The sequence below is a fragment of the Lolium rigidum genome, chromosome 1, assembly GCF_022539505.1.
Source record: "Lolium rigidum isolate FL_2022 chromosome 1, APGP_CSIRO_Lrig_0.1, whole genome shotgun sequence".
Taxonomy (NCBI): domain Eukaryota; kingdom Viridiplantae; phylum Streptophyta; class Magnoliopsida; order Poales; family Poaceae; genus Lolium; species Lolium rigidum.
The window spans coordinates 184,421,759-184,445,014 of record NC_061508.1 but is presented as its reverse complement, the minus strand read 5'-3'; the positions used below and the strand labels follow the sequence as shown (position 1 = coordinate 184,445,014).

At 44.3% G+C, this 23,256-nt stretch overlaps 1 protein-coding gene across 1 annotated transcript; it reads right to left on the bottom strand.

The window, feature by feature from the left end:
- Positions 1-8,854: 8,854 nt before the first annotated feature.
- On the bottom strand, positions 8,855-19,607 carry LOC124686007 (preprotein translocase subunit SECY, chloroplastic-like). Its single transcript, XM_047220022.1, has 8 exons — positions 19,402-19,607; positions 19,132-19,307; positions 18,365-18,750; positions 17,300-17,599; positions 17,122-17,211; positions 15,453-15,576; positions 15,171-15,334; positions 8,855-9,368 (listed from the first exon to the last, which is right to left on the bottom strand). The coding sequence occupies exons 1-8, from the start codon at positions 19,572-19,574 to the stop codon at positions 9,138-9,140; spliced, it is 1,644 nt and encodes a 547-aa protein (XP_047075978.1). The 5' UTR covers positions 19,575-19,607; the 3' UTR covers positions 8,855-9,137.
- Positions 19,608-23,256: the final 3,649 nt, after the last annotated feature.

Below are 23,256 nucleotides of genomic sequence, written 5' to 3'. Positions count from 1 at the left end.
AGCTACATTTGGGGGACAAAAAATTCTCCACAACTAATGCTTACAAATTTATGATGGGAGTTCAACATGCACCAAAGTTCTTTACTTGGATCTGGGAATCTTCCTGTCAGCCAAAGCATAAATTCTTTTTCTGGTTGCTCCTACATGACATGCTAAATACAAGGAATCTCCTAAGGAGGAAGAGTTGCAATTTACAATCTTATAACTGTGCCACAATGCAATGCAATCAGGAAGAAACTTTAGTACACCTTTTCTGGAGTTGTCCCTTTGCCCAGCAATGTGGAATTTCATCTGCCCTCAAAGATCTAGTCAGCAATCAGCATTTGAGGCCTTCTATGACATCAAAGAAAAGCTAAACCTGCCTTTTGTAGTAGAGATAATCATGCTTGCTGCTTGGGCTATTTGGATCATCAGAAATAGGAAAATCTTTGAAGATCAACCTCCTACTTTAAATGCTTGGAAATCTGTCTATAAACAAGAGCTTCAAATGCTATCTTACAGAATGAAGAAGAAATAGGATGCTCCTGTCAAATCCTGGCTTCATCTTATTTTCTAAGTTCTAGTTTAGCTTAGTTCTCTGTTTTCTTCTTCTTCCTTCTTCCTTCTTCCTTCTTCTTTTCTTTTTCTTTTTCCTTTTGCTCCCTGTACATCTTGCACAACTGTAAAGTCTTTTATTTATTTTAATAAAAATTGCAGTGGGGTTTTGCCCCACTGTTCAACCTTCAAAAAAAAAAGTGAACCTAATGACACTATCTTATTGCTATGCTCACTTTGGGTGTGTGTCAACATATCATTCTCCTAATGAAATGATCCCGTTATCAACCAACATACAATGTTCGCGATTAAGAAACCTTAATCACCATTTAATCAACAAGCTAGTTAAACGAGAGGCTTACTAGTGACTCTTGTTTGTTTATAAAACACATGTGTATTAGCATTTCCGGTTAATATAATTATAGTATGAGAAATAAACATTCATCATAAACACGAAGATATGATAATAACAACTTTATTATTGCCTCCCAGGCATATCTCCAACAACATCTCCAACGGTTGTGCTCTCTAATACAGTAAACTGACGATCGTGTCAGCTAACGTGACTTGGGTTTCGGCCTCCTCCAACCCGATCACACACATGATTGCCCCCTTCGGTGGTTTACACATCTACATTGCCTTCACCAGCTCCGACCCTAGCTTCGACTCTAGCTTCCCTACGCCCGTCTCTGCCTCGGATTACGTGGGTTCATGCGGATCTAGATCCACTCTGTCTGCAGATGCAACCGAATTCTAGATGCGCAAAAACACCCTTCTTGCCCATGTGGCGGAGATCAAGGTGGAAGACCAATCGGGGTCTGTTTATCTATTAAGGGTTCAGGTTCCCAGTCATCACTACTTTGTTGGCTAAGTTGGTTTCGACTTTGATCCAATGAAGCCAACAACAAAAAAAGAGGCGACAACCCGCTAGACAAGGTGGATTACTTAGACTACAATAATGACAACGTTTCCACTCCTATGATAGGTAGCGTTTTCGAAGGCGGGAGCAATCACGGATATGATGAGATGGATGAGGACTCCAATGGAAACTCCTTCCACCAGAGCATCGAGGACATCCAGAAGGCGGTCTACATCACCATCCATGAGATAGGCGAAGGTGTAATTACCGCGAAAGAGGGTGATATGTCGCCTCCCGAAGATACCAGCATGGTGCCACCACCCACACCGACGACTGAAGATTGAGGAAGCCGGTCCATCCCTCCGAATAGGAGAAAACATGTGGGAGATCCGACGGAAGAGGAAAACATTCACATCTATGAGACGCTTGCCACCCCAATTCAGACAACCGATCCGCAGGAGCTCGAACACTTGTGCTAGATATTAAACGAAGCGGGACGACACTATGTTCAACACATCACGCACGTGGTGGACAACTAGCTCAAGATGAAGCAATGAATTCTCGTCCTAGGGACATCATACAGAAGGAAGAAAGATATCGCCGCGAAAAGAGCAAGGAGGATCCGACCATCCGAAAGAATTTGCAATTTCATGCTGACTGTACACCCAAGTTGGACGATTTCATTACTCCAGTAAACCCGGGCGTGGGGGCTCTCATTTCTTCCTCTCCTCTCTCTCCAACCCGCCCTTGAGAGTCTCTCCCATGCCCACGCCCCTGGCTCCTCTCCCCTTCTCTCCGGCGGCCTCGTCGACCGGAGACGACGGAAGAGAGGAGTCCAGCTTCTCTCTGTATATAGTAGTAGTTGTTGTTGTATGCTTAGGTCTAGTGTTTCCCATGTGGAGAATGGCGTGATGCCATCGGGGGTCTCGTCATCGGAGCTCATGAGCGACGGCCGGTGGCTGGTGGTGATGATGTTGCTGTCTGCGGCGCTCTAGAGGATGGAGCCGGATGTGGCCGGCGATGCTATCACTGCACCCCCCCCCCCCCGGATAAAGCTCGGTTGCGGCTCAGATCTGGTGGATCTTGCCAGCCAAGCCCCAATCCGCTGCCATCAAGGTGATGGTGCTATCGGTGAGGCTTGCTTTGGTGAGTGCTTTAGATCTGGACGATGGAGAAGTTAAGTTGCGGACGTTTCCAGGAGTTCACAAGCTCGGGACATACGATGGTGTCATCCGTCTTGTCTGTGCTCATCTTGGCCGTTGAGCGGCCCTCCTCAGCCATGTGCAGGCTGCCCTTCAACCTCCAGGCAATATGTTGTTGCGGAGGCCCTTCTCAGCTTCGTCCTGGCGACTCCCAGCGCAACGTCCCAAGTGGTGCGTCCCCGGCAACGGAGTTGCTGGCTAGGATGTGAAGCAGAGCTCTGTTGTGCAGTGGAGAAGGACTCGATGGCTTTTCTTCTATATGTTTTGGGGTCCTTTTTATAAAGTTGCATGTCCTATTAGTTATTTTCAAGTTCTTTTGGACCTCTATGTAATTTGTATGCCCACCGCTGGAATGGAATGCAGCTACTAGGTCCTTCAGGACCTTTCCCTGTTAAAAAAAAAGTAAACCCGAGCGAAGCTTCAAGGATTGGCCGCCCTCACCAAGATAGTGAGGAACATCTCGTCTAATGCACCCTGTTTGACAACATTGCCACCGCCACAACGATTCTCCAATAGAATACCTCCCATGAGGTGGTCAAGCGTGCCACATCCCTTCTAACAAAAGGGTTGCGGCAGCAGTAGAACCGGGCCACACTATCCTAGGGCAAGCTCGCCACCGCCCTGGATCTTGAACCTGGGTAACTCGTGTGTCTCGCCATCTCGTACACTAGGTCACACCCCCTCTCTGTGCCATGAGATACCCTCTATGGCTTATCCATCTATGATACCACTGTGGTGGGTGGGGAAGCGACGACATTAACTTCGCAATGTCATTCATGGCAGCCTCGTGAGGGGAAGACGAAAAATGGGGTGGTATGTTGGGTGCACTACCCACCCCAAACGGACCAGGGGAGGACATGGGTCTCTGGTCTATCCGCGGGGCACCCCAAACATAGCAAAACAAGCACTTTCAGTGTCTAGAATAGGGTAGCCTGGTGGAAATGCCCTAAAACTAGGTCCAGAGATCATCACAGAAAGATGATTATAAATTTATTTCCAAAACTAAGAGCTTGTTTTGATTCATAAAAAAATAAAGAGAAATGACTTCCTATTTTGAGTCCATATTAATTCATTTAATACAAATTAATGGTTAAAAAATAGGATTTTTCTACTATTTGACTTATGTTCCAAAGGGACAACTTAGATTACTAGGATCTATTTCAACCTTAACTCTTTATGCAAAGGTATTTTTTAGACGTTATGCAAAGGTATTTAGTGACATGACGACAATTGTACTTTCGCTTGTGTTCTAACTTCTATGGATTGTCTTTATTAGGGCTCTCTACATTTAATATTCATGTGAATTAAACGCATTAGCCCATAAACCTCGTGATTCTAGGTTTAGTTAAAATCAATGTAAAGTTGAAAATATATTTTATGATGATCCCAATATAATAGATTTAGATGCTGATACTTTTTCCTACATATTTGGTGAAAATTTACAAAGTTTGACTTAGACTAAACCTAAAATGCGAGGTAGTTGTGAACGGAGGGAGTACATATTTTACTGTACTATTATGGGCATCTTCTATTCACGTGATTCTCTCCTCTTTGTGATGGCCATTGACCCTCTCCACCACATTCTCCGTAAAGCAACCGAGCAAGGCCACCTCCATAGACTCCGGGGAAGAGTGCCCACGATTAGAACCTCCTTATTTACCGATGACGCGGCCATCTTTGTCACTCCCAATAAAAATGACATTGACTTCTTGGCCGCTACGCTACATCACTTTGGGGATGTAACCGGCCTTGTCACCGATTGTGCCAAAAGCCAAGTGGCTCCCATTCGTTGTGATGACATAGACCTTGACGACATCCTCCAAGCCTTCCCGGCTACTCGCACTACTTTCCCTATGAGGTACCTTGGCCTACCCTTGTCGGTCACTCGCCTAAGGAGAATTCATTTCCAACTCTTGGAAGGCAAGGTTGCCTCTAAACTTGTGCCTTGGCTTGGAAAGCACGTCACCATGGCCGGCCGAACCACCCTTGTCAAGGCGGTCTTAACAAGCGTGGTTATCTACTTCATCACCGTGCTTGATGTGCCAATGGAGGTCCTCATGAAAATTGATAGCTTAAGAAGAGCTTTCCTATGGTCGGCATGTGACAAGGTATCCGGAGGGAAATGTAAAGTCAATTGGGAGATGGTGTGTAGACCCAAAGAGAAGGGTGGTCTTGGGATCCTTAACCTCAAGAAGTTTGCCGCAGCTCTTAGGTTGAGGTGGCTATGGCATGAATGGAAGAACGAGGAAAAGCCTTGGGTTGGGCTTGGGAACCCATGCACTCCTCATGACCATGATCTCTTTGCAGCGGCCACTAAAGTAACTATTGGAGATGGAAAGAAGGCCCTCTTTTGGGAGGCGTCTTGGCTTGATGGAATGAGACCCAAAGATTTGGCTCCACTTCTCTTTGCTCGTTCAAAAAAGAAGAAATGCACCGTGCATAAAGCTTTGGGAAATGATTTTTGGGTTTCCCAAATAAATACCCATGATGGCCTCTCCTTTGATCACATTGCCCAATTCTACAAGCTTTGGGAAAGACTTGCTAATGTTCATTTGGACCCTCAAGCTCAAGACACAATATCTTGGAGCTACTCGGCAAGATCGGCCTACAAAATGCAATTCTTGGCCCTCACTTCATCTCCGATGCCTTCCTTGGTTTGGAAGCCTTGGTTCCCTCCGAAGTGCAAGATCTTTGCTTGGTTGGTCCTTCAAAACCGGGTTTGGACGGCGGATAGGCTTGCAAGGAGAGGGTGGCAAAATTGTGGCCTTTGTAAGCTTTGCAACCAACACCAAGAGTCGGGAGCCCACCTTCTTTTCAAGTGTTGGTACTCAATCCGGGTGTGGTCCAGCTTAAAGAATTGGCTTGGTATCGATGATCTTGACCCAACAACTTGGCATGACTTCCACTCCGTCAAAAGGTGGTGGGCGGAGGTGATCCACAAGAGAGGACAATCAAGGAAAGCTTTGGCCTCTCTCGTAATGCTTGTCTCTTGGGAAATTTGGAAAGAAAGGAATGCTCGGGTCTTCCGTAACAAGTCCGTCACCATCGCTATGCTTGTGACAAGAATCAAAGATGAGGCAAATTTGTGGCGTCTAGCCGGTGCCAAGGCTCTACGTAATGTAATGCCGCGAGAGTAGTTGCTTGTAATATTTGGTCTTGGCTTTTAGCCGAGACGGGTTGTAAAACTTCTAAAATCTTCTCCTTAATCAATGAAAATGGTAAATCTTTTGCCTTGTTTCAAAAAAAAAAATTATTGTGTTTTTCACATATCATCTTTCCTATGATGGGCATCTTCGATTCAACAGAATTCTCAAAATACAGAAATAGGAACAACGCGTGATTAGAGTGGTCAATCCTACATGATAAAAAAAAACTCTTGAGTTTTTGACATCACAGGAATAGGAGTACAAGAATTTGTCGTAGGTATTGTTTGACATAGTACAAAGAGGCAGGAAGGCTCCTCTGATTCATGGAATTTTGTAGGATTTTTGGTCGTTTGATTCACAGGTTTGTAGCCTTGTAGGTCCGAGGGCTGTGCATGAGAATGGACCACCATTTGGCCATCATATTCACTTGGCTCTTGTCTCTTGTCAACATGTTCTTCACAGTTCATATTGCCAGGATTCTGCACTGCATATGCTGATCCAATCTCCGAAGTGGTTGGCAAAAACGAGCTCGTTACAGATCCTAACAAGATTGTAAAGAGATACATCAGTGCAAACTTATTCACTGACATAGTAGCTGAATTGCATGTTCCACAAGTATGACCTCTTTCATATCAATATTGCACAACTGTAATCAGAATAATGAAAGTACATATGTCATTTTTTTTTCTGCATGTTGATTCTTTTCATGTGGGTATCATCAATGACCTTCAGAGACATATTACTGCCCCTTTCTTTCTCGTGATACTAGTCCAATCTGCATCAGATTATATATCATAGTTCTGAAAGGAATAAACATTATGAAGACAGTGGGCTTTTTTGCCAAAATTGGTTGGGGCGAGCCATCTATAACCTAGTTCTTTATATGGTCGCAAGGCATGTAAGTCATGGTGGGGACTCCAACAGCTGGCATTTGACACTCGTTCTATCTACTTGCATTATGTCTGGGAGAAGGCATGCTGGGAAACAGAATGCTCTAGAGAGAACATGCCAGTGAACAAAATACCATGTAAGTTCCTTGACTGTCAACATGCCACATCAAGTGGCACTCAAAATTGGGATAATAGTACAAATGTCTTCATAAATTGCAGCATGATAGAAATAGTGTCAATATTAATTATGGCATATTCATTTGAAGAATTGAATAATAGAGTGGTCACAACATTATTCTCTGTGAAATACTTATACTCCCATGTGGTGGGAACTCCCAACAGCTGACATTTGTATCTCACCACAAACTCGATACATTTTGACAGTTCCAGTATAGCAGTACCTGTAGAAAATAATTGTTGTATTGTGGTCGTACAATATAAAAACTTGTCCTTGCCAACTCTTCCATACTGTTTGCACTATTTGTGGAAGATCTCCCATGATTTCACATAAATAGAAATGTTCCTCTTTGTGTCAGCACGTACAGTAATCTGTTGGTGACTATTTCCTTCATTGGTGAAAACCTATTTGCATAGGGTAACCCTTCTAAGCACTGGTCTGTTCGCTCCGCTAATAGGAAACATGCAGGTAAGTTGAGTTGTCAAAAAAACATTTTGTTAACTTTACTTATTTACAACAGCAATATATTCTCTGCAGACATGAAATCTCTTTCTACAAATGCTGAAGACTGGAGAATGTGGCAAATGGAAATGGAGGATTGGATCACAGATCAAATACCTGATGATTTGCCGAATCGCATTTGTAAATTCTTCAAATACAAGTGGATTGAAACAAAGGGAGTTGAAGATGATATGATCCTGAGAAGCTACCAGCAGATCTTCATCAGGACATAAAATAACATATATGCCTTGATTTTGTTCAACGACTAAGTGGCTTCCTGATTATTCCTAATAATTCCTGCAATAAGAACCACCATCTTTTCTACGTAGTGTCAATGTTAACATTATAGAACAACAGTGAAGAGGCAATCTAACATAATGCAAAACATAAGGTATCTTCATACGAAATTTTAGATTCCATTCTTTTCTGCAATGAACCAACAACTACACAATGCTATCTGTGAGCGCATGTCCTACTTCCTTTATACTTAAGGCACCTACAATATCGGTAGGGAGATCCTTTAGAATTAGAGGTCATGCTCTTCGTTATCCATGCAAAGCTGGAGAGTTCCACGACAGATGGTGGCAGGAATGATTTCTTCAACATCATCATCCTAGGACCAGGCGATTTCTGTAGTGAATAGTTGCTTAAATAGGAATTACTTCCCAGCTCTGGGGTCAGCTGTCCAACATCAGCACGAACTGCTAAAACAATAGCTGAACTGGAGACATTCTCCCGCAAAGCTGATGACCTGAAGTTTGTGGCCAGGACATTCAGAATGATGCATCGGAAGAACTTGCAGCGCACATTCCAGGTCTACTCATACCAATGGAGGACATGGGCAGGGCGCTTCATCCAATCTGCATGGCAGAGGCACCAGAACTGTCAAAAGATGCCCCAAGTAGGTCTGAGCGCACAGATGGAACAGCCTGAGGAGCCTGATTTCTAAGAATATGATCTCTGGAGTAACACGTACTCTGCATTCATATAATCAAAGGATGTAAGTAGTAAACCTGCTAGTTAACTTACTGCCTAAAAATCAAATTGTGATGTTAGCCTCTGTATGACTACTATAGCTCAGATACTGGGAATTCTATTCATAAATAGTGCTCCCATGCTTATGTTGGTTTAGTGTTACCTGTGCTTACATATGTTACAGACAAGAAGAATCTTACAGAAGGTGAGGCCAACTCCACAAATAAGATGATGAGTAAAATATAATGAGATAAACAAGGTTGGCTTGTGTCAAACATGGGTATTGAGATAATAATAAAAAATGAGCAGTTCCAATGAAACTCCAAGATTAAAAAAACAAACAAATGGAAAGAGATGTATCTACATAAACAAGGTGAGAACAAAATGTGCGCACATGCGTAAACTGGCATGCCAATATGCCAGCTTATTTGGAGTTGCAATAGTAGCATACACACCAAAAATGAAATAATTGAGTCAAGTTAAAGAACATTTTCCTATCTCCTCAGCCTCTCTACTGACACGTTGATCACTCAACCAACACTTTGATTTTTAAATTTTAAGAAGCAATATGAAAGAAAGTTAACAAATCCCTTTTCCGGGGTATAGAGATGACATCAAATCACTCCACAACAGAAATATCCATGAGATGTAGCTTCCACAGCTTAAACATTTGAGCATCTTTTTACATATTGATGCATGCTTTCCGAACTCTGATCCTCTAGAAGAGATCTAAGTGGTATACACAGAAGAAGAAAAGGACAACAAATAAAATGAAATGCTACCAAAAGATACAACAATCATTTATACGAGATAACATTGAAGTACACGTTCAAGAATGATCAGTGAGATCAATTATTGGTCAGAACTTTTGACATCATAGAACTCGATGTTCTTATATTTCTGAGAAATTATTTCTGCCTGAACTTTCCGAGCAGTGTCGGTTGCACATCCAACAAGGATAAGCACTGATGTACCAGCGAATCCCCGAAATGCTGTCAAGTGAGAGATTTGTTCGACCACAGATGGTCCAGCAGCTAGTACAGCCAGAAAGGCAGATCCTAGGACAGAGATACGACTAAGAACCTGCAATTAGATAAAATCTTTTTTAGTGCAAGACATATCTGAGATATGGTGGGTGGCATCACAATGGATTTCATTTGCAGTACTGGTTGTGCTTCAGTTGACTAGATTTCTAATCAAAATTGGACTTCTAAGATCAAAATTTCCAAAACCAGTGTATGGGCAGAGTACAACATGCTTTCTCACATGCATTATGCATAATAACTAGTTTTGTGAAGTAGGGGAACTAGACATTTCAATATCAGTATCAGTTCAGGCGTAAGGCCTACTGATCTCCAAAACTATTAGTACAGTTTTCCTACTTAAAATGAGAAATGTATTGATGTCCAAAACTATATGTAGTACAGGTTTCCTACTTAAAGTGAGAAATGTACTGATCTCCAAAATTATAAGTAGTACAGTTTTCCTAGTTAAAGTGAGAAATGCTATCCAATTGTTTGAATATGCACGTCTAGGCTCCTCCAGACCTTTAGATCTGAGACAGGTGCAATAATAAATTTATGAATACGAATAATCTAGAAGGATAGAAGTATCGTTTATAAAGTACGTAGCATTTATCATCTTATACTGGGTTCTGAATCAGCCGATTATACCCAGATTCATAGCAAGGACTAGCATTCGACTGGCCAGTATGGATAGGATATGGAACATTTGTTTCTTGATTAGTCCAAGCTACGAATGAGTTTCAAATATTAAGCTGTATCTCCCACTAGTTTTGCAAGTGAACAAATAAATCATAAATTTATGCTAGATATGAAAACAGAATAAAAAAGTCACTGGAAAGACAAGTGCAGGTGAGCTTCACAAGAACCTATCTAAAGAGCAGACAACAGGCCCTTGTAGTGATTTATTAAAGAATACGCAAACAAGCGTTTGCATATATTTTCATCATGTGGAAAGCAACATAGACACAAGAGTTTGGGCCATGGAACAAGCTACCGCATGTCCAAGCTGTTCACACAACAAACCCAGCAACCACAAACGCAAACTAATCCAGGCCTCACAGCTGCTCACACAGCCGATGGTGAAAGGAGAAGCGCCAGCGCTGAACCTCTGCCTTGGCACTGTCCACAACAGCAATCAGATCATTGCTCACCACTTGGATGATCCATTCATTCATCTAACGCCGAATTGACCATGCTACCAAAGCAACCATTGAGCCGAAGTCTTCGTCATCATTTCAGCTGTACGTTAGGTGTTCTATCACCATGCCCAGTGCAACGAAGAATGAGGCTCCAAAGCTGTCTCGACCACAGGCCCCTGATAAAGGGGTGCTCTGCCATCCTGCTCAAAGGGGGGAAACAGCGCAGATCGTGTGACTTGCGAATGGTGGCACTCCAATCTATCCACCGTCCAGCAGCAGTGTTGTAGGGCAAGCTACAGGAAGAACCGACACTTCAATGATGCCTTGCCCTTCCACTCAACTTTATTGGGCTGAAGCGCCACAATTTACACCACCTCGGGGTTCCTTTCTCTGAGGAGGCCGTGGCTGTGGGCTGGGCGATTATGGATACACTGAATGACCGAGCTCCAGGCTCAGATGGCTTATCAGACTGATTCTTCAAAGTTACCTGGTCCATAATCAAGGCAGAACTTCTCAAGGTCCATAACCAGCCGATCATCACTTTCGTGGAAAAGACGGTGATGCTCAAGAGGTTACGGACTTCTGGCATACTAGCCTCCTTCACAATGTTGCCAAGTTTGTTCTCGATTCTCTTGTTGAGATTGTTGCAGGATTTCAAATTCTTGTTCTGTGTGAACTAAAGCGCATTCTCGAGGGGCATTGTATCCACAACAATTTCTTATGTACAACTCGCTGCTAAGAAATTACACGCAAAGAAGTTGCTGAGGTTGCTATGTAAGGTGGACACAGCCTGAGCCTTTGATATTGTGCCGTGGCCCTTTCTCTTTGATGTGCTCTCCCATTTGGGGTTCAGCCAATTTTGGAGGAAGGAACTGGATCGCCATCCTCCTAATCAGTTATGCATGTATCCTCCTCAATAGTAGTGGCGTATCTAGCGGGGGTGCCAGGTGCCATGGCACTTCCTCTAAAAGTATAAAACTTCTCTTACCTAGTAGTATTTGGACTAATAGTGGCTACATACAAAGCATAAAAGGGGAAATTTTAATCTTGGCACCCCACTGATTTTGTCCTAGATTCGCCAGTGCTCAATAATGTCCTGAGGCAAAAGTTATGGCATGGCCAAGGCTTCAGGCACGGGGATCCACTCTCTCCGATGCTTTTTATTCTCACTATGGAGGTGCTCCCCCCCCCAATGAAGAAGGTGGATGAGCTCAGGCTGTTTGAGCCAATTGGTCATGTCAGCATTCAGCACCGAATCTGCAATGTGGTGATGTTCATGTTTTCCCCACTAGGAAGGATTTGGACACGGTCAATTCTGTCATGAACGTCTTTGGTGTGTTGTCGGGGCTGCGCATAAATGTGAGCAAGTGTGCCTTCACTCCCATCTGTTGCCCCAAGGATAAGACCCCGCTTTCCCTGTCGGAGTTCCCTTGTGTTGTCAAGCATTTCTGGTGCAACTACCTTTGTTTTCATTGGTCATTCCAGAAGATGCGCAAGCAAGACTTGCAGACTCTACACGAACAAGGTGGTAGTGATGCTCCCTAACTGGAAAGCTATCAGGGCATCTCCAACGGGCGACGCATTTAATTGTCCGCGAGCATCCGTTTGCGTCGCCCCGCGGACGCGAAAATGACCGTTTTTGTCCGCGCGCGTTTGCGTCTGGGGGTGGCTCCAGCGGGGCGACGCATTTTTTTTTCTCTTCTCCATTTAAACATAGTTCCAAACATTACATATTGGAACATGGTTTTACACAAACTAATACATAATTGGGAACATGGTTTACACAAACTAATACATAGTTTGAACCATGGTTGACACAAATAAAAACATTGTAAAACGGGAAAGCCAGTAGTGTTGGTTCCGTACGTTCGCTGCCAAGAAAGAAAATCTCAGGCACTCCGAAAATCCAGCTGGTGACGGTACCCCTGTTGGTTCTTTCGAGGAAGAACAACCAAAAACCTTCACTACTAGCTTCAACTGGCCCGTAGCCATATTCGCTGCAAAGAAAGAACACACTAAGTTTTAACTATCGGTGTCCGATCCGGATTCGCCGGTGTGGTAGTGCCTGCGGCAGGCTGTGTCGTCGAACACCTTGACGATCATCTTGCCGTCCCCCTCGTAGAGGAAGGTGAGCTAGCAGCCGAACAAGACCTCGACAGGCCACCGGCAGAAGTTGCAGCTGGCTTCCCGTAGCTGCAAGTGCGCCGGCTCGACGCCATCGATGAACTTGTCCGGGAGCCGCTTGATGCCGAGTGGGTCGTCATCGATACGAAGGAGGAACTCGAAGCAGCGCTCCTCCTGCGAAGACGAGGAGGGCACAGGCGACGGCGACCGTGGGGCCGTAGCTGCTCCACCACGGCGGCCCCGGCCCCGGGGGCGCCTAGGCCCACGGCCTCGACCGCCTCGCCGGCCACCAGGACCCGCCATGGACTTCCTCGCGGGCCTGGCTGCGTCGCAGGAAGAGCTAGGCGGCGCTACGGTGGAGCTTGTGGCGGCTAGGGTTTGTGTGGAGTGGATGAAGAAGAAGAGCACGCGCCCTCTTTATATAGGCCGAAGGCAGGCAACAGCCGCGGGACGCGTGGCATCGCCATTACTGCGTTGGCGGCGTTGGGCGGTGGCCGCTCGGCAGGCGAGGCATCGCCATTAACGTGGCGCAGACTGCCGAAGCGACGCAGCGGCACCATCGCTGGCGCACCTGAGAAGACGCATCAACGCAGGGTCGCTGCCAGGTGGACCCGACGAAACGTCCGCCAGAAGCGGACACTTTGCGTGTCCGCGCAACGTCCGCAGAGACGCATCCGAGGCGCATATTTGGGCCAGGTTTGTGTCGCCGCGGACGGCCCAGTCACTTTGCGTCGCCCCGCTGGAGCAGGGACCGACGCATTTTTCGGCCCGGCGGACGCAAACGGTCGCTCAGCGTCCGTTTGCGTCGCCCCGTTGGAGATGCCCTCGTGCTCACCAAAGGGGGTCGACTGGTACTCACAAAGATGGTCATGTCCCCAATTCCGTTACCATATGCTGTCACTTGCGATATCGCCATGGCTGGTCAAAGCAACCGACAGGTGTCATAGAACCTTCATTTGGCATGGCACGGATGTGGTCATGAGAGGCCATTGTCTTGAAGCATGGGGAAGAGTGTATGCCCCCTTTGAATATGGAGGTCTTAGCTTCCTCGAGCTCAAGCTCCTGGGTATGCTTTCTGCATTGCATGGACCCATCCATAACCTGGGTCAGTCTCCCAATGCAGCATGAGAGGGCTATCCAGGAGATGTTTCATGCTGCCTCCAAGGCGGTGGTTCGCAGTTGAGCAGCTGACCCTTTTCTGGATGGGCCACTGGATTGATGACATGCCGATGATGTCCATTGCCCTGTCCCTTTGAACAACAATCAAGTCTTAGATCGGTGCCACCGGAACTTTTGCCCAGAGCCTGCAGGATACCTCTTGGGTCAGTCTGGCACGCTTACCATGCCAATCTTGGTGGAAAACCTCATGCTCTGGATCCGGGTTAGACACTACTCTTATTTCTAGAAAGGAGGATGTGTTTCTATTCCCAGCCTACAGTATTCTGCAAAGTTGGCAAATCGTGTCTTCTTCCTGGCTGATGTTTTTTTCCTTACCACAAATCCTTCATACTCATGGCTCAGAATAACACCAAACCCATTGTGGTACTCGAAGAGTAGCTGAGCCTTCTTCTCGTGCTAAATGACTGTGCAATCACCATCCTTGAGGGCGGGTATCATGTTTTGCGACTGCTATGAATAGCAAATTGGTTGAAGGATGTAGTGGAAACGTCACATTGTTGCAACCAATGGATCTGAGAGTGCCACCTCGCCCTGTCCGTTCAAATGAATGAAAGCCCCAAACATTTGCACTTAAGGGACGTCCGGAGGTTGAACTCTGCATCAGAGAGCAGCATATCCTCCTGAGCCTTATTAAGTCAGAAAACAAGCTCCTCGTTCACCAAGAATATAGATAAATCTACCCAAAAGTACCTATGGCTTCATAAGAAAAAGGGGCTGTGGCTTTGGTAAAAAAAGGACTTGTGGCTCGAACCCTGCAGGGTGTTTGCAGTGTTTCAAATGTCAGGAGGTGGCAATACGGCAGACAGGATCAACAACATCAATATGACAAGTTCAGTGAGCCTCAACCGCCGCAAGGAAACCATGTAACTTCAGCCAAAAATTCTTGAAGTGGAATCTGCACTCAGCTTCACATGATCAGCAGATTGGAGGAAGAGAAGGCAGTGGTCTAACACTGAGGTTGAGAGCACTTGGAGGAAACAATCCGGATAAAAAACATTATTCTTTAATCTTTTTCTTTAGTCTAATCTGCTCAAGAAAGCCCGGGGAAGCTGAAGCGGAAATGCAATTCTCGGGTGAGGGAAGGGGGAAGCTCCAGGAAGGCTTCGCTCGCTCGCTCAAAAAGCGTAGTGATTTATAAAAGGTTTACAGTGTGTTATGGACACTATCCTTGCCACATGTTGAATATGGTACCCGAGCAACTAACACTTATAAGATTACAAGAATAAGAGTAGGCGGTTGTCGACAACTCTTTCCCACAAAGCCATTGCGCAGATTAGGTTAGCCTAATGTTAAAGCTACCACATTACAAGAATGAGCAAATGAGTTGGAGCTTATGCACACAGTATATGCAGTCATGCACTATTCCAAAATTTAGACAAAGAAAATGCATCTTTTGTGATGAAAGAGTAACAACTCACTGTTTTAATAAAGGCAGCTGTATTTTTTCCTGGCCGCACAAGCGGTATTGAAGCACCTTGCCGCTTCAATTGCTCACTAAGATCATCAGGATCCAATTGAAGAAAAGTGTAGTAGTAATTGAAAAAGGCTATAAGCATCACATTAGTTGGAAGATAGAAAGAACCTGCAGCAGATATTTAACAGAATGAGATTAATCATAATCAATAGGTACTTTATGGCATTCCAATTCTCCCTAAACTAAATATCAGTTGCAAAATAAACTAGAAAACCTCTCAGTTTACCTCCTGGAGTTAGGGCTATCGCAGCTTTTTTAAGAATTTCTAAACCAGTGAACCGTGCCAAAGTAGCAGGTAAAGCCAATGAAGATGTAGAAAATATGATAGGCATGACACCGGAACTATTGACCTGCTCATAATGGAACTGAAGTTAGTACTACTTCCTTCCATAATTTGATAGGTAAGTGATAAAACAAGTGAATCAGGAAAACAGTGAGTATGAAAGACAGAATAGAGGTTAGCAGAATCGTGAGTACTAGTGTTTGATCTTATTCATTTGCTAATGAAGAAATAAATAGATGTTTTGCACAGTCCAACATGCTCCAAGTCTTTGTTGGTTCATGTATTCACTACCATTGTTATGCGCATGTGGTCCAGTTCCATGCATGGAACAGGTTCAACTCCCCAGGGGGCCTGAGTATTGCAACCAAGTTTGTTGCTTCCTTGATACTGAGGGGTCCCTCCCCCTCTGGTCTCCTTTTTTTCCTTTTTCTTCTAATGCATGCGACAGTTAGAAAATGTTTTGAGATTTCAAAATTTTCATCTCAAACATCACAAATATAGAGGCAAGTGGGCCAATATTAGGGTGCCCTCTACCCTCTTTAGTTCAACAAAATGAACTAACTTTTCTGATGACATCATCATTTTGCAAAAGTTAGTTCAACTTTTTACAATAAAGAGGGTAGAGGGTACCCTAATATTGACCCACTTGCATCTCTAATCACAAAGGTTTGGGGAAAACGATTAACATAAAGCGACTAACAAATTATATAGGAGTTCAAATCTAAACTTAATGTGCTGAACTGAGTCATTAGAACAAATATGAAAAAATGAAGAGAACGACTAGCCGGTCAAGAAGTAAGTGGGAAAGGCGCCATCAAGTGTGGGCCGCGGGAGATAACGTTGGCGTGTGCATGAGTTAAGTTAAGCGTGTGTGGGTGGCTTTATAAGCCAGAGGGGTGTGCCTTCTGTATTCGGCAAAACTTTGAATGAACAAATTGATCGAGATCATCCTCTTCCCCACTTTTCATCTCTCCGCCCGTTGTATCCTTCTATCAATTGCTACATCTCACGCCTTCGAGTCCGTTGGCAAGGTGGTGTTATGATTGGGAGTTCCCTTTTATTGATATGCCATTACTTATTGCATAAGATAACTTATTGCATAAGATAACTCAAGGGTCCCTCCATGCAATTAACGCTGATTGAAGGTAAGTTTCGACTTTTTGACCCAAAAATGTTAACCTTGTAAAATATCCATCAGACTATAGTAATGGAGCATAGTGTTTTTCGTTACACCTATCAAACCCTCACGAAGACCTCACTGAGTCAGCGTACCTCAACAGACACCTCCCACAGATCGCCATAATGCATACACATATATTGTAAGAGCTGCCTTAAGAATAGACTAGAGGGTCCTTGTGTTCCAAAGTATTGTTTTGTGCGCATGTGGTGAATGTACTGCATATCTGAATTCTTGTGATTATGGTCTTGCTTCTCCTCTTAATGAAAAGATGTGCAAACACTTTGTTTGCATATTCTCCAGAAAATCATATACGTCTCAGGAAAGTACTAAGAAATCGAGTTAAAGCTTTGAAACAATTGACAATTTCCTAACTGCAACTGCTGTAGCAAGAGACAAACAAAATCAATCCATATGTGTAGAAGGAAGCCAAACCTTGAAAGGTAGATATGCAGAACGTTGGGGCCCTCCAGCTCGGCTGCTGTATCGAGAAGCATAGTTCAATGGTATTTTTCTCTCAGCTTCCTAAAACCACACAAATATTCTGAACTATGAAAATAGCATACGCAAATAAATTTATATGCATCTTGAAAAGCAATGTATACTTGCTCACCTGGACATAGACAATCCCAAGAACTAAAAAAAAGAATGATAATATGATTGTGAGAAGTCCAACATAATTCCCCGCTTGAAATCCCTCCGCAACTGTCCTTCCGAATGATGCAGGCAAATACGATATTATACTTGTAAATATAAGAAGAGACGTTCCATTCCCGAGTTTCAACTCAGATATTGTTTCACCAAGGAAAGTTGTAAAGACCGATCCCAGTGTCAATAGTGTCACAGATGTTAGTACCCATTCTGTGCTGAAGTCATTAACATAAGGACGGAGAAAAAGAACTTGTCCAATAGCCTAGCAAAAAGTACAGATTATATTTGAAGCGGTCGGGAAGATTACAAAACAATTACAACTTACATTCAAAAATGAAATTATACCTTCATAATCAATAACTCTGCAATACTAGTGTATTAAAATTTTAAAATGCAACATAGATACAACAATATAGCATTCTCCCAAATTATTGACAACAGAAGCTTCAATCTTAATTCACTAATACCAGAAATGTTTTTTTTGTTATTTGTGATCTTCAACAGCATAGTTACTAACATGAAGCACATGTGCATCTCAGCATCAGGAAACAATTTCTGTTAGTGTTCTAAATTTTCTTTGCCATGCCGAATATATGTCAACGATGCACATAAAATGTATAATTTCAAAAAAAAAAGTGTCAAATTCCTTGATAGTGCAAGAAATATGGTCAAATTGTGTGGCATGTTTAACAAAATCCAAACTGCTAAACATGGTATTCTGTTAAGTAGCATTGTCAATTAATATAGCATGTGATCACAAAACAATACAGAGCTGTATGTTCATTTGTCCAAACAAGAGTAAGTCATACACAAGACAATAGGTGCCCCCATGGAACCGTGGAAACCTGATGTACCAAACAACTGAACAAGGAACTTGCATGTATCCAGGCAGCGCTCTTTGGCACGTTTCTGAATCAAGTATATTGACATAAAAAAAATCCAGCAGCTGCTCTTGTAATTTAAACTAGTCAAATAGTTATCTTGACAAAAATATCCAAGAACTGCTCAGATATTCCAAGAATCTAACCTGGACAATTGCGAAACCAACAGATGCATATCTTGTGTACTGAAGGATCTTCTTTCTACCTGCCTCCCCTTCTTTTTTCTGAAGATCTTGCAATTTTGGATAAAGCTGGGCAAGAAGCTGAAACACAATCTGTGCATTGATAAATGGAACAATGCCAAGGGAGCATATTCCAAGCCGGCCAATGCCTCCACCAGAAAAAGAATCTAAAGTGCCCAGCAGACTGTTCTGGTCAAGATTACCAGCAAAAGCTTCCCGGTTCACTCCACCCAAAGGTATATACACACCAAGTCGAGACAAGGCCAAAAAACCAAGGAGCTTCAGAAACTTCCCAGGTAGAGGGCCCTTGAAGAAGTCACCAATGTCAATAGTACTATCCTCCATTGCAGCTGCTCAAATTGGATTAAAGTGCATTATATAGATATAACTGAATAAACTAAAGTGAACTCGAGCGGAAAATTAGATGTTAAATACTATTAATACAGCGGTTAAAAAAACATAGGCATAAAATATAGTCAAAATCAAAGCTTACTAAGTTTGACCAAATATCACAAGCAGTGGAGTGACACTTTTTCATCAACTAAACTAAGATAGCATGTGTGAAAAGTAACATACTTGTATGGTAGTAGCATATAATTAATAATGCATACATAAACACATACACAGATCCATCTAAAGCATTGCCCAACCAATAATAGATTACTTTTGCCATAAATAATACTCCTACTACGACTAGATAGGTGGGGAAGGGATTAGTTTCGAATTGCAACCTGCTGCTCCTCGGCCATAGGATGACTTGTCCTTCCTGGAGCCACTGGAGCTCCCGAACACCGGAGACAGGATGCCGAAGAATGTCGACAAGGGAGACTGATAATCAGAGCTGGAAGAGTCCTCCTTGTAGAGCCCCAGAGGATCAAAGGCTGGGCCAGCCGTCTCCAACGTACACCTACACGAACACAACAGAAGAGAACCCAATCCAAATTAAAGAACACAAGCCCAGTGGTTGTATCCTTTGCCATAGGGAGGCGCTAATTTGCTACCTTGGGGACAAGACAAAGGCAGTTCTTCCTCTCCTTGCCGTTGCCGTGCGGCGCCCCCGAAAGTGGAAGGAGGAGGCTCCTATGGTGAGGTAGCGAAGGCGGAGGGGAGCGGAGATGGGAGGAGGCCGCGAGGGGGCGGGAAGGCAGCATTTCTGCGGTGTCGCCGTGGCCATGGTGGCGCGGGGACGATGGCGGAGGAAAGGAGATGAGTGGGTGATGTGGGTTCTTTTGAGGCGATAAAACGAGAGGAAATGATGAGAAGGATGGATGAGGCTTGTGGCCCGGTAACTTCCACTTGAGCTGTCGTAGGCGATTTAAATGGGCCAGCCCAGTAAGAAACTCTGTGTTCTGGTTTTCGGTTTCCTGAATATTCTAGAACTTTCCAGCTCGGTTTTCCCTGGTTTTCTGATTTCCATTTGGGTTCCCTGGTTTCTCCGGTTTCTGTTTTTTTTTTGTCTTTTTAAATCTGATTTTTTTAAATTTGAACAGTTTATAAAAAATTGAATATTTTCGAATTCGAACATTTTTCAAATCTGAACTTTTTAAAAATGTGAACAGTTTCAAAATTGAACATTTTTTCAAATTCGCACGGTTTCAAATCAGAATGTTTCCCAAGTTCGAAACTTTTAAAATGTGAACATTTTTAAAATTTGAACATTTTTGTATTTTGAACATATTCAAATTTTAAAAAAATTGAACATTTAGTTTTTGAACGTTTTGTTCTGAACATTTTAACTTTCGAACATTTTTTACATTTCTTTTGAACATTTTGTATTTTGAAAAAAAAATGGTTTTGAATAATTATCGAATCTGAACATTTTTTGGATTTGAACATTTTTAATTTTTTTCTATATATTTGAACATTTTCAGATTTTGAATATTACTAAAGCCGGTGCTAGTGATGGTGGAGTAAAAAAATCGAACAAACAGTTAGCGGACAAGTCCAAGTGCTCTAAAGAGAATTAGGCTGGCCCACCCTGTATCGTTCGACGCGAAAGCGTGATCCCCTTCACCTTAAGTGTGAAATAGGGGAACCCGCTCTCATAGCCCTGGGAAGCACCTACTTTAAATTGGGCTCCAAAATAAATAAATGTGCAAGCCAGGGCCGGGTAGAACGCCTAATCCTATACGTCGGTGCTTACCAAGCACCGCACACCCTGGTCAGTATAAGGTCCAGCCCATTTTCGTTTTCTCTTTTTGTTTTTGTTTTCTGTTTATTCTTTTCATTTTTCTTGTTTTCTATTTTTCCTTTTTCTGAGATGGGGGTGACGCTCTCCAAAACCTGAGGGTTCCGGTCAGCTGAATCTGGTTTCACGAAGAGAAATTTATAAGTCCGGAAAGGCGGATAAAGTACCTCAAGAACAAGAAGATCATCATCGCTGCTAGAGCCATTGTCCACGTTCGAGGCAGAAGAGTTACCGGGGCGAGAGGTGTGAGTCCGGCCCATCTTGTGCTTGCTGCCTGAGACGTAGGGGTCCGGATCCTCCTTATCTAGCCGGCGCTTGCGGGAAGGCTCCGCTACCTCCCGAGAGATGCGGGGAAAGCGCTCAAGGGCCCGGAAGAAATAAAAAAGCAAGTTAGTTATACCTCAAAGATTTACCGAAAACATCAACCCGGTTTCCCAAGTTCTTACTGCAGCAGAAGGGGGGTTCCTGCGGCTAAGAGGCCGGAGGCCCCAGGACCAGTCCGCCGGCATCTCAGTTTGGAAGATTTGCTTGGCCTTGAGGACGACAGCAGATTTGCTCAGGCCGAAACTGGTGATCCTAGTTGGATCCCTACGACCGCCCATATGGCCTATCTTATGCACCCGGCGCTGGAGAGGAAGAACCCGGCGTGAGACGAAGGCGCGGATAATATCATCGGAACGGATGTCGGTGTCCTTGTTAAGTTGCTCCATGAACCGGACAATCCGGTTGGTTTCGACATGCGTGTTCCCCGGAATATGCTTCCAATTGGCCCGCGAGGGCGCACCGGGAAGATATGTCGGAAGGTTGATGAGATCGGCGTCGCCGGTATTCTTGACATAAAAGAAGGTTTGTTGCCATGCCCGGCATGACTCCAAACCGGAAAACTTGTAGAAGGGGCTCCCCTGGCGTGTGGTAACGATGCAAGCCCCGCATTGAACCGGAGGCTTGGGCTTTGGGAGATTCCTGTCTTGGATCGAGTTGATCCGAAGACTGAGGAAGCGGGCAAAAGCTTCGATAGTGGGGAGGAGGCCAATGTAACCTTCCATGAAGGAAACATATAAAGAGAGGTAGAAAATGGCATTGCCAGGGAGATGATGAGGCTAGAGCTCGTAGAAATCTAAAAACCGGAAGAAGTTAGACGCCGGGAGGCCAAAGCCGCGCTCAAAATGGGCGGCGAAGACCACATACTCTCCGGACTCGGGCGCGGGCTCCAACTTGTTGCCGGGAATCCGGCAGGCCACCTGCACCGGTATCCTCCGGGAGCGGTACAGCCAGTCGATCTCCGCTTGTTTCACGTCGGAGCCCTTCCAGACTCCGCGGGTGTACGAGGCCAGGTTCACGCCGGAACCTTGGCCGGAGCTGCTAGCCTCCTGGCCTCGCTCGGTATCAGCTTCCGGGGCGGCGGAGGTTTCCTCCATCTGGGATAATTCTGTGTCAAGCCCATAGGATTCTGAAGATCCGGATTGCTCTTTCCCCAAGGAAATCGCGTGGCGGGAGTCAAACAAACCAATGCCTGCATGAATGTCAAACATAAAGGTTAAACTGTAAAAACAAGATGATATGTAATAGTCAGTCTTAGTCGGCTGACATGTACAACCGTGCCCATATCACTGCTTTATCAATTCCTACAGGATTTTTACACGGCACGCGAACACTTCCATTGCGCTTTCATATCTCGTTTCCCATGGTAGTGCTAGAGAAGGGAGGCGAAGGCCCAGGAGCTGCAGAGCTCGTGAGCGCCAGCGGCAGAGAGGCGTTTCTCCAGCCGGCCGAGCTTGATCTCATTGGCATGGTCGGTGTGGAAGCGCCTCTGCCTGCTGTGCCGGTCGGCGTGTCACTGTCGGCTGTAAGGGTACATTGCCCCTATGTGTGGTTTTGGTAATTAATGACAACCCCTATGGACTAATGTTTTCATTGAGTTTATATGTAGGAATATTCCATAGGTTCTACTTGTATTCCATGTGTTGGATTCAAGTATGGATGCCATGTAAATAAAGATACATCTTGTGTGTTGGCATCAAGATCATCGATTTGAAGACATATATGTGATATGATCAAGAAGAAGAAATGAAGATGGAGTTCTTATGTGGAACTCAATATTAGCCATGCTCTATCTTATGAGAGTATGAGAAGGTACAAGGTTAAGTCGGGCAAGTTCAAGATGAGCATCTCAAGTGATCACATGCTTGAAGCTTGCCGTCCATTTGGTGATAATGGACATGTGAAGATGTGCATCAATAGAGCTTTCCAATCATGGTGTATGGGGGGCATTTGTGAGTCTTCACGAAGCGACGATGATCAAGTGAGGCATTCCGGCTTGTGTAGAACTTGAAGAGTTATCATCAAGATCAAGCGGGATGCGCAAGGCAAAAGGTATGACCTTGATAGGTTTTCCTTTTACCGGTCTCAAGGTGGTTGATGGGAGACCGGATTATAGGATAGATAGCCGCACTATCAAGAGGGGCTTTCGGTTGGGTAACTTGATCGCATCGTCTTAGGGAGCTCAATCCTTTGCATACTTTGCATATCCCTATTGCTTCTTGGTGTTTCTCTCGTGTGAGGTTCTTGAGCTTGTTGCTAGCTTTACAACAAGCCCAAGTTCATCGAAAACGGAATCCGCATGCATCTTCTATTGCGTTTTCGAGTTTGGACGTCTTCACCGGTTCTT

Bases quoted from the DNA above. Each gene is read 5' to 3' on its own strand.
- LOC124686007 (XM_047220022.1), bottom strand. From the start codon at position 19,574: ATGGCCACGGCGACACCGCAGAAATGCTGCCTTCCCGCCCCCTCGCGG. The intron at 19,308-19,401 runs GTAGCAAATTAG...GTGTTCGTGTAG, and splicing joins GCCTTTGTCTTGTCCCCAAG to GTGTACGTTGGAGACGGCTG. The intron at 15,577-17,121 runs GTTTGGCTTCCT...CATTATGAGCAG, and splicing joins CTGCATATCTACCTTTCAAG to GTCAATAGTTCCGGTGTCAT.